Source organism: Oncorhynchus clarkii, chromosome 5, assembly GCF_045791955.1.
Source record: "Oncorhynchus clarkii lewisi isolate Uvic-CL-2024 chromosome 5, UVic_Ocla_1.0, whole genome shotgun sequence".
In the NCBI taxonomy this organism is placed as follows: Eukaryota; Metazoa; Chordata; class Actinopteri; order Salmoniformes; family Salmonidae; genus Oncorhynchus; species Oncorhynchus clarkii.
The window spans coordinates 56688252-56700685 of NC_092151.1; the positions used below are offsets into that span (position 1 = coordinate 56688252).

General features: G+C 42.8%; 1 protein-coding gene across 3 annotated transcripts in view; it reads right to left on the reverse strand.

Annotated features, from left to right (window-relative positions):
- Positions 1–21: 21 nt before the first annotated feature.
- The window catches only part of LOC139409053 (paralemmin 1a), a 65396-nt gene continuing 52983 nt past the window's right edge, over positions 22–12434 (reverse strand). Inside the window, exons 8-9 of one of the 3 annotated variants that reach the window (XM_071153715.1) lie at positions 8570–8701; positions 22–5234 (exon numbers count right to left, since the gene is read on the reverse strand). In XM_071153715.1, the coding sequence (XP_071009816.1) occupies positions 4630–5234; positions 8570–8701 (737 nt within the window). In that variant the 3' untranslated portion in view covers positions 22–4629. The remainder of the gene's footprint in view (positions 5235–8569; positions 8702–12434) is intronic. The other 2 variants (XM_071153716.1, XM_071153717.1) reach the window with 2 other exon arrangements.

Genomic DNA, 12434 nt, shown 5'->3' on the forward strand with positions numbered 1-12434 from the left:
AAAACAAAACAGAGACCGAGAGACCTTTGAAGCACATCACATTTTTATTTGTCTTTTCAAACACTTTCCTCTACAGCACTTTCCAATTTGTAAGAAAGCAGACCTTCACAACTAACAAAGCAATACGAAAGCAGCAGTTTGTGGGCACTCACTCTATTACCTGGGCCCTCCACTGACTGACTGCCATGAGCGCAGAGTCACTGGGGAAGGGACAGGGATCTATGAGTCTACACTAGAGGATGAGAGAGCGACAGACATTTTGTTTTGCACAAAGACATTTATATGTAGATATTTATATATGCATTTACAAAAAATATGCCTGGCCGGGGGCCAGACTACAAGGCATTGGGGGTGTGTAGAGAGAGAGAAAGCCAGAACTGGAATGTAAATATTGATAAGAACCAACAGGGGGTGCTGCTGCAGAGTCATCAATCAATCAAATGTATTTATAACGCCCTTTTTTACATCAGCCGATGTCACAAAGTGCTGTACAGAAACCCAGCCTGAAACCCCAAACAGCAAGCAATGCACCACGGTGCAGGCAGTGCAGAGTGGGAGGAGCTGGGGTTGCCAGGGGCGACAAGCCTCACTGCCGGCTGCACCAAGCTCACCAAGAGGGAGGAGCCAAAGAAGGAAGGGTATTGGGTATTCAACAGGAGCTCGAGGTAAAAGTTACCCTTCACCACAGATCCAGGATCGGATTACCCTATACCCCTATCCTAACCTTAGACATTAGGGATAGAAAAATATTTGACCCTGCATTTGACTCCCGCTTCTGCTCAGTGAGGGCACTTCGAGTGGAGGTGTCCATGCGTTACCCCTGATAAGAATGGCATTGGCATTCATTACCCTTCATAAGAACGACATTGACATTTGTTTACCTTTAAGCTCAAAGTTGATGGAGCAAAATGTGCTGCACCAATGGAGCAAATACGATTAACAGTGTCATCTTGTTTCCGAAAGTGGCAAGTAATTATTTCCTCTATCGTCATATTAGGAAGGTATCATGCATGTCTTCTTCAACTTAAGTGTCACCATATTTCACTGCAAATAGAAATATCTGTGATTTTCTTAAAACACAAGTTGCAGAAAATAATATCTAACATAATATCTCATCTTCGGCAGTCAGATATGACAGTATCAATGATTTAGCACCACAGAAACACACCACCCACATTTAGCCATCCCAGCATGTCATGTGCAACCAAGTTGGCAGTGCCAACATATGAAATCCTTTTCCCCACCTTTAATATTGAAATGGACCAACCGAACCTATGCCAACCAACAGCCACTGAGCCACATGTACTGTATATGTAGTGAGCTGTTAGCTAGAAAGTATTTCAGAAATAAAAAGGCATAATCATATAAACACATACAAAGGAAGGGATGGGCCATGGTTCAATGCTTGGCCCTTTAGATAATTATTTTGTGTAATATACTGATGACCTTAAAGCCTCTTATCCAGTCCTATATGCTATACCTATGGTGATTTGTTAGCATGGGAGTTCTTGCATAGGTTTGGATCCAGCAGTGTGGGAATATGACTTGACGAGGACTGGTCTTCAGTGATGCCTGAACGGATCGAAGGCAGTGTTTTTGTCGGGACACCTTCTAGACCAACACCCCATGCTGACAGTCCTATAGAGTAACGCACATGTCTGTGCCCTCGTCGTGACCAGCGCCCACTCACAGAGACAAAGAGCAGTCTAGAGAGTCAGGCCATGTCAATGTGTACACTGACAGTGTACACATTGACTGTACACTGACTCAGCTTTTTCTGCTCCTTCCTCCTTGCTGGATGCTGAGCGGCATATTGGAGAAGGTGTCGGCATATCAATGATTGCCCTGCCCATTTGAATGCACAGGAGGAGGTGGGATTGAAGGGGATTGGCAAAATACATTTGTTTCGTGATATATTTTACACGATGAAATGAATAGATGTTCCATTTGGGTTTTTTTCTACAATGTACTGGATTTACCAGCATTATTCTGACAAGGCTTATCAAACCTTGTTATCAGATTTTTATTTAATTTTTCTATGTCCATCCTGTTCTTGATTTGAACCCTCACAAAGACGTTTATTTAACCTTTCTTTTAACTAGGCAAGTCAGTTAAGTACAAATTCTCATTTACAATGACGGCCTACCCCGGGGACGCTGGGCCAATTGTGTGCCGTCCTATTGGACTCCCAATCACAGCCGGATGTGATACAGCCCGGATTCGAACCAGGGACTGTAGTGATGCCCTCTTGCACAGAGATGCAGTGCCTTGGACCGCTGCCCCACTCGGGAGCCCAATGACATACACTGTTAAAATAACCTATAGAGCTCTATAAATATCAATGGATAGGTACAAATGCACATGGAACAATATTAAATGAGGATTAGGCAAACATTACCCAAGGTCGGTCAACCTCTTGCTGGAGAGAGCTCACACCTTTGACTCACTTCAAGATAACGCAGACCATCCACTATTTAGCCATCTAGGAAAAAACAAAATGTTTGTTTTATTCCGCATGCGAATAGTACATGGACCACGTTTACATGGACCACGTTTACTTGGTCCACGTGTCAGTGCGTCGGTTGAAAAGATCTGGCTCCTAGCTTGACCAATTCAACTCAACTGACTCAACTCACCACTGGAAAAATACACTGGACAATAATAACATGACCCTCAGCTCAGCTGGAAATTTGGCTCCAAGATGGCAAAAATAAGTAAGAAGCAAGATATTCTATAGCTACAGGCACCCATAATGCAGCAAAAACGCACACAAAAGTAAAATACAGCTGTTCAATTTGAGCTACACCGCAAAACAAATTATCTGTGAGGAAAATACAAATATTATTGCAACATTGAATTTGGAGCGAAATTTGCCACTCCCTGTGGAAAAGGATTCTGTCAACTTCTAGGACTGTAAAAATTTTGAAATTCCATGCTTTTTGCCTCAAGTCTAGCATGTTGACAGATAGATACACTGAATGAAAAATGAAAAGTAGGCCTACTTCAACTTTTGTTTGGTTTTGTTTCCCTTAAATGACAAAACTAGGGCCTAACAGTAGAGTTCAAACAGGAAAACAGGAAACCAAATACTCTTAAAGTGAAGCTCCTCCCACACCAACTCTGAGGGCGACATACAATATGACCCCCAACCCCCTCCAAATGGCACTCCTCCTAAAAGTCTGAATGGAGCAACTTCTTACAGTATTTGCAACACAGTTTAGTATATGCGCTGCTGTGCCAAGGTTGAAAACAACAGACTATGCTCTATGCACCAATTCCACAGTAGTTGATATCCAACTGAAAATCTTTGGGACGTTGGAAGGTGCCTGTCCAGGCCGACCATCATATCAAAACACAGTTGTTGGTAGGTCATCACATCAGGAGCCAGAGCTTGGATTATGTCATTGAGTTAAAGGAAAAATAGTTAATACTGTTATCACAAAGGCATTATTTATTTTAAAGGGGTAGTTGTATTCTTGGTAATGTAGTTAAGTGGGGGTGAACCACACAAACGTCAAGGCTTACACAGGGGCATTCATTTCATCAGTCTCAAGCTTCGGTATGAAAGACCTTCACGCATGTTATTCAATTCATTACTAGTGTTGTCGAACTAGTGTAGTTGATTTGGGCGCAGGAAAATGACAAAAAAAAATAAGCGAGTATTGTTTTTTTCTTCCAGAAAGAAAAGAGGTGATGGGGATTGTGGGTAGTGTAGTGTAGGATGATATAAGGACCAATGAGGCCATTGTAATCCAACACACACACATTCAAACACACATCCATGCATGCTCATACACCCACGCACGGATATCCATACACACACACGCACACAGTACAATGATGTCATCAATATCACGTCTCATTGCATGTCACTTTCAAATAGCAGTGTGGTTGGAGTCAGTCTCAGAAATTCCAAAGTCCCTTTTCTTTTTTTTTTCTTTCTGGAAAACAAAATCCAAGAGAATTCTCTAACAGCTTTATCAGTCATAAATATTTCCCCATGTTTTTATCTAAAATGCACTAGCAGAGGACAGAAAGCACAATGTATAACATGCTTCTGTCAGGGCTTTTTCAAAAAATAAAAAAAGTCAAATAAATATATCTTTAAAATAAAGAATTTATATATTTAGATATAGAGACATATATCTGTCCTTCATACAGAAAGTTAAGATTACAAAACTCATGACGGTGTATTAGAGATGTCATTAAAAAAAAAGCTTGTTGGACAATGCTGGGTGTGTGAACGAACCAGTTCCTCTGTCTTTCTCTCCCTCTATCTTTACTTTTCTATCTCCTCTCTCCCTCAGAAACCTCAAAATGTGAAAACGCAGGGATGGCTCGCCTTTGGCACCATCCGTTTTAATCACAACCCAAAATCATACAAAAGTTAAAAGAATGAAAGGAGAAAAATGAAATGAAATATATAAAACAAGAGATGAAAATGAAGTTGGGAAACAACAGCCGGCTATCAAAAGATACAGAACATTTATGCCTTTTTTTGTCGGGAGGGGGGCTAACGGGAAAGGGGTGAGTTTTTGTTGGTTTTTTTTCAAGCTATGGTTGTTGTTGGTTTGTCATTTCTCCTTGAAAAGTCAAGTCCCGGGGGGAATGCGGCCACACAACGGTGGCTCACATGATGGTGCAGCACTTGCAGGGCTGCTTTTCCTTATTGTTGAGCTCAGTGGCGCCCCCCTCTGGCTCGCCCCCCTTCTCCCCCACGGGGGCCTTCTCCTGGGGGGTCTTAACGGGGTCGGCGGCACTGCCGTTGGGCGGGGGCGACTGCTCTTCCTTGGTGCCTCCCTCGGTGACGGTCACAGTGGCGGGGTTGGGCCCCACCGTCACATTCTTGCCCTCGCCGTCCTCGATGACCACCAGCTGGGCCTTGACGGTGCCCTCCAGGCCCAGCACCTTGTTGGTTTCCGCCTCATCCTCCACGCTTTGGTAGCCCATGAACACCATGGTGACGGGGTTCTCAGCACTGGCCTCCACCTCGCCTCCACCTGGCTGGGGACTGGCGCCGCCCGCCTTGGCCTCCATGCCAGTGATCTCCTTCTGTGGTGTCGTCTGCTGCTCCGCGGCTAACTCGGCATCGGTGGGGACGACGGGGGCAGTGGAGGTGGCGCCAGCGGTGGTGGCGTCGCTCATCATGGACTCGTCGGCTTTGTGGATGAGCTCGTCCACCTCATTGGCGCTGAGCTGGTGGACCCCGTTCTCCCCGTTCACCTCGTGTACCACTACGAGAGAGACAGAGACAGAGAGAGAGAGAGAGAGAGAGCGAGAGAGACAGATGTGTCATTGACAGAAGATAATCAGAGCCTTCCTCATGAGAGCATGGAGAACTAGGCCCTGTTCAAATTCTTTGAAAAATGCATCCTTCCTTGAAGCAATCATGAATGATCTGATACAACCAAAGCAATGTCATGGACCTATGGCTTCCACCTGGCTCCTATACAATTGTTTAAGATCCTTCGAGAAACAAGGAGAGGGAGGCTATTTAACGCGATGCCTTTTTCCCCACAAACCTCCACTCATAGAACAATGACGTGCTCTGTAGCTGACCAGTGATGGCAGTCACAGTCAAGTCGCAGGGAAGGAAGCAGGTGAGCGAGGAAAGCAGACAAGGAGAGGAGAGGAGAGCAGCTGAAAGAGAGCAGGGAGGGAAACAAAGCGAATGCCACAGCTGCTGCATCAGGAGCCCAGTGCTCGTTGTCTGTGTCAGGGAGCAAAACAGGTGCTACAGGGACACCAAAAGTGCAATTTCAAATGAGTTCTGAATGTACTGACTGTGTTTTGCGCCAATACATAATAGCCCAAGTTCACGTTCACAAATTGAACTATTGAAGTAGAATTATTGGTTTAAAACCAGGTCTATAAATAGGGTTGGATTTATTGGTTACCCTGCAACACTGTGTCATGCTATGCTTAATTATTTATTTTACTTTACGAGAAGTGGTAATATCAAGGTAATAATATCTAGCGTCAATAAGTGGATTCACGGCAATCATTATATGAGCTTATATATGCCAGTGAAAATGCATTGTCAAGTTTATTGAACCACAAGATGTTTGTCTTTCAGTGGCTATGATTGACAAGCAATGTCTGTAATAACTATTATTTTAGGTAGACTTGTCTCAGGTCATATATTACAACATTATTTGTTCTTCTTCTGATATTACAATGCCTTCCAAAAGTATTCATGCCCCTTAACTTATTCCACACTTTGTTGTGTTGTGGCCTGATTTCAAAATGGATGACAGTTTCTCTCTCACCCATGTACACACAATACCCCATAATGTCTAAGTGAAAACATGTGTTCAGAAATGTTTGCAAATGTATTTAAAATAATGAAATACAGAAATATCTCATTTACAAAGTATCCACACCCCTGAGTCAATACTTTGTAGAAGCACCTTTGGCAGCAATTACAGCTGTGAGTATTTCTGGGTAAGTCACTAAGTGCCTTCCAAACCTGCATTGTGCAGCATTTAGCAATTATTATTAAAAACATTCTTCAAGCTCTGTCAAATTGGTTATTCATCATTGCTAGACAACCATTTTCAGGTCTTTCCATAGATTTCCAAATAGAATGAATCTCCCAGGGTCTGTTGGAAAGCAGACTGAATCAGGTTTTTCTCTAGGATTTTGCCTGTACTTAGCTCCATTCCGTTTCTTTTTATACTGAAAACTCACCAGTCCTTAATGATTACAAGCATACCCATAACATGATCCAGCACAATTATGCTTGATAATATGGAGAGTGGTAATCAGTAATGTGTTATATTGGATTTGCCCCAAACATAACACTTTGTATTCCAGACAAAAAGTTCACCTCTACGGGATCGGTGTCCCTAAACCGGGACAGTTGTTGCTCAATATGCGATAATGTGACTAGAATGACATTGTAAACAACATAGACATGTCTTATACGGGCAGAAAGCTTAAATTCTTGTTATTCTAACTGCAGTGTCTAATTTACAGTAGCTATTACATTAAAATAATACCATGCTATTGTTTGAGGATAGTGCACAACAACAAAACACTTTTATCATGACAACTAGTTTGATACATTAACCTCTGACGGTAAATAATGTACTTACTTTCAGTAATCTCGCTCTGATTTGTCATCCTGAGGGTCCCAGATATAAAATGTAGCATAGTTTTGTTTGATAAAATCAATTTTTATATTCAAATGTAGGAACTGGGTTCTACAGTTAGACCCCTCTGCTGTTTTTGGCTCCACACCCACCCCCCTGGCCATCTAGATGTGTGAAGGTTAGTATATTTTCTGTAGGGAAGCTAATTATCCATCATGTATAACATTCCTGGGAGTCATTGTAAATAAGAATTTGTTCTTAACTGACTTGCCTAATTAAATACAGGTAAAAAAAAAATGTACTTGAAAATGTATCAATTGACCAATTCGGTACATTTGGGCAAACTCCTGGCAGACAAAATATTGTGTAGGGATGTAATTCTTCACTGGATCAGTCTGAAACTGTCCACACACACTGCTGCCATCTTGTGGACAGCATCTAAATTACACCTAGAATCCCATCTCAATGTATGGCTATTCTCTTGCATTTCAAAGAGAAAACGCATTATATTTGACCAAATCTAATGTGTTATATTATCATATATTAATTTCAAATTTCCATAAACTGCAAAGTGTTTCCTTTCAAATGGTATCAAGAATATGAATATCCTTGCTTCAGGTCCTGAGCTACAGGCAGTTAGATTTGGGTATGTCGTTTTAGGTGAAAAAAAGGGTCCGATCCTTTGCCACATTTTTTTGCAGTAATACTTTTTTAGTGCCTTGTTGCAAACAGGATGCATGTATTCTGTACAGACTTCCTTCTTTTCACTCCGTCAGTTAGGTTAGTATTGTGGAGTAACTACAATGTTGTTGATCCATCCTCATATTTCTCCTATCACAGCAATTAAACTGTGTATTGTGTTTTAAAGTCACTATTGGCCTCATGGTGAAATCCCTGAGAGGTTTCCTTCCTCTCTGGCAACTGAGTTGGGAAGGATGCCTGTATCTTGTAGTGACCATCTAAAGTGCAATTAATAACGTCACCATTCTCAAAATGCACTGCTCTACTGACGGACCTTACAGATAATTGTATGTGTGAGGTACAGAGATGACATAGTCATTCAAAAATCATGTTAGACACTATTATTGCACACAGAGTCCATGCAACTTATTATGTGATTTGTTAAGCACATTTTTACTCCTGAACATATTTAGGCGTGCCATAACAAAAGGGTTGAATACTACATTTCAGCTTTTCAATTGAATTAATTTGTAAAAATGTCAAAAAACACGACGTTATGGGGTAATTTTTGTAGGCCAGTGACAATTTAATCCATTTTAAATTCAGTCTGTAACACAACAAAATGTGGGAAAAGTCCATGGGTGTGAATAGTTTCTGAAGGCACTGTACATGTTATTCATGTTAATAAAACCATAACACACATCTTAGCTCTCATCATAATTGTTAACACTTCTCATAACGCATGTTTTAGCCAAGTGTTTCGTTTTGCTGTTGAAATCATGTTGGGAAATCACCTTTCTGGTAATCCTCATACACCTTGACCCCTTGCCCAGAGAGGTTAATGGGCAGTAGGGTGTTGGTGGACAACACCTTAGTCTCGCCCGTGACATTGTCCCTCTCAACGGTGATCTCTACTGAGTACATTGCTGGGTGCATGGGGTGTCAACAAGAGGAGATGTTAGGAGCCTGCAGAGGTGTCCTCTCTCTCTCTCTCTCTCTCTCTCTCTCTCTCTCTCTTTCTCTGTCATACCACACATCCATGGAACACAGGAATTCTCTCACTTTCTCTCTTTCGCACCACATACTCCCTTTCACACCCCATATTATCTCTCGCTCAACAAGACTAGAGACATACCAGTTCCACTCAACCATATTTCACAATTATAAATAACTATGTAGTCTCTCCACAATACACATGTATAATAATACCAGCCAAAACCAGACAACCACTCTAAACAACCATATTCCACCAACAAATACACCACTTGGTTACAGCCCATGTAACACACACGACTATAAGCAAAGAAGAAGACAGTCAACTTTGATTCATGACATTCCTTTGACTGCATATCTGGGCAAGTTGAATGACTGTGTGGATGTTAAGGAAGCACGTCTTTGTAGAACGGTCAATAACTTGGCTACATACACTATAACTAAGGTAAACTAAAACATTGGCCATCGGCAGGCCTACACTATGTGAGTCTAACGCTGCCGTGTTGACGGATAGAGAAATTGTACTCTTTAGCCGGAGCTGCGTTGCCTTGGCAACGTCGCATCGTCTGATGAAGACTATATATAGTGTATCCCCACACAACAGATGTACTGTGAGAACGGGACTCTCAGTATATCATCCTGGCTAACTCTATACAAACATACCACTCTTCTTGCTTTAACACCTTTTAGCCACAAACCACAGTGAATATCCACAAGAGTGAAAGTCCACAAGAGCAGACCAATACGCAGACGGACGGACGGACGGACAGACAGACTCACATCAACTCATTCAAACACATTCCCATACAGATAGGCAGACACACGGAGGCAGACAGTTGACAGCTGTGTAGTTTAGGAGAGAAGACAAATGTTAGGGGGAAAACACAGTACGGAAACACGACACAATGTTAGCGACAACAAAATAGAGGACATGAAACACACCACGGCACTTCAGAGAGCGTGACGTGTTCAATGGCATTTCCATTGCTTTTGTGTTCTCCTAAAAGGTGTCACGAAAGCATGGTACATAGCAATGATGAAATACCCCGAGTGGTCCGTCATTAAAATAGTTCCTCCCACATGACTCAACATTGTTTTACCTTCCCACCCACACATTCAAATAGTGCGTCAAAGTACACTCGCACCAGTAAAACAGGAAGTGCACTACATCCTACTACACAGAATGGAACTGGTAGATGTATACGCCACATAAACGTCCCCTTCTATTCATCCCCCATTACAGTCCCTCTCTATTCTATTGTGTCCTATCAACTTCTCCAGCTTCTAGATATCTATTGTGCATCTATAACTTGTTTATGCACAGGGTATAGTAACCATACTGTGTTACTTTCTTAGTTTCTAGTTACTTAGCTCCTATCCAATGGTGATATTACACCAACATGTTACCAAAAACGATCATATCCAGGAAAGAGTTGGCCATGAGAATTTTGGGTCTCGATGAAACCAAACATGAAGTATTCGCTCTGCTCAGCAAGGGTCCTCTAGATAAGACGTATGAGGACCGGAGCTCAAGAGGTAAAACTAATTAGTCACTCGCCCCATCTCCTTCTCCCCCTCTCGCTATATCTCAATCGCTGTGGAGAAGAGCCCTTCAGTGGAGTCCCTTACTCTCCTTCCAGAGCTGTGAGGCTGATGAAAGCACATGTTTGATTAAAAGGGACAGAGGCCCACGTGTGAGGAGGAGGAAGGTTGAGACCCCTTGATATGGCTGAAAAGACCCCTTGCTGAGGAGATAAAGTCGTCCCCAGATGTTTCTAACTGCTCGTGTTTACAATACGCTGAGCTACACTGAGGTGTTGTATATGACAGTGGGGTAAATTACCAGCTATTTAGGTATCCTTTAGCTGTCATTCAATCAACGCTCCATTCAAATGAAGATTCGATAATGTGTTAGATTAGACATTGTGACACGGCTGACAACACGCTTGAGGAGCTACTGCCGGGCCAATCAAACTGGTTGTGTTAACATAATGAGTTCCACTGAGGAGTTCCATATTGAATTTATAGATTTTTACATTTATTATATGTCTAATCCAGTTACCCAGGATGCTAATGCCAGTAGCTGATGCCAGAGTGGGTGAACAGGATAATAGAATTTTAGAATAGAATAGATTTTGGGTAGGGGATAATATTAGATTTTCTTACAATGTAATACCTATTAATACCTATTGAATATTTGTTCATGTCTGAGTAATGAGTGTTATATATTTGGAAAATGATAAAAGTAAGTAAATGATATCAAATAAACTAACATCAGATATAGTACTCAGCCGTCTATGTAAAGAGGCAAGCAGAGACCGAGTTTATGAGTGAAAAAATAAAAATAAAAAGAGGCAAAGAGTAGAATTTGTCTCGCTACAGTGTGTCTCAGTCTGTGAGCTACAGGGTTCCCGAGACTCACCTGCTCTCGTCATATCTGAGGCACCTCCGGACATGTCCAGACGAGGGCTGTTGGGCACTTTGAGCACTTCCTTGACCTCTACAAGCAGTCAAGGAAGTGGGGTGAGAATGACAGAGAGAGAGAGAAAGAGACAAACACAGAGGTGGCCAGGTTTCGGCAAAGACAGATGGCGATAGAAGACTCCAAGAGAATCTTATTGACACTTCTTCCATTTTGGACAAACTTGGACTCTATTGCATGTCTTTTTTATATATAGACTCAGCAAAAAAAGAAACGTCCTCTCACTGTCAACTGCGTTAATTTTCAGCAAACCTAACATGTGTAACTATTTGTATGAACATAACAAGATTCAACAGCTGAGACATGAACTGAGTTCCACAGACATGTGACTAACAGAAATTGAATAATGTGTCCCTGAACAAAGTGGGGGGGTCCAAATCAAAAGTTACAGTCTGTATCTGGTGTGGCCACCAGCTCCATTAAATACTGCAGTGCATCTCCTCATGGACTGCTCCAGATTTGCCCGTTCTTGCTGTGAGATGTTACCCTGCTCTTCTACCCAAGGCACCTGCAAGTTCCCAGACATTTCTGGGGGGAATGGCCCTAGCCCTCACCCTCCGATCCAACAGGTCCCAGGCGTGCTCAATGGGATTGAGATCCGGGCACTTCGCTGGCCATGGCAGAACACTGACATTCCTGTCTTGCAGGAAATCACGCACAGAACGAGCAGTATGGCTGGTGGCATGGTCATGCTGGAGGGTCATGTCAGGATGAGCCTGCAGGAAGGATACCACATGAGGGAGGAGGATGTCTTCCCTGTAACACAGCGTTGAGATTGCCTGCAATGACAACAAGCTCAGTCCGATGATGCTGTGACACACCGCCCCAGACCATGACGGACCCTCCACCTCCAAATCGATCCCGCTCCAGAGTACGGGCCTCGGTGCAACGCGCATTCCTTTGACGATAAACACGAATCTGACCATCACCCCCGTTGAGACAGAACCTCGACTCGTCAGTGAAGAGCACTTTTTGCCAGTCCTGTCTGGTCTAGCGATGGTGGGTTTGTGCTCATAGGCAACGTTGTTGCCAGTGATATCTGGTGAGAACCTGCCTTACAACAGGCCTACAAGCCCTCAGTCCAGCCTCTCTCAGCCTATTGCGGACAGTCTGAGCACTGATGGAGAGATTGTGCGTTCCTGGTGTAACTCGGGCAGTTGTTGTTGCCATCCTGTACCTGTCCC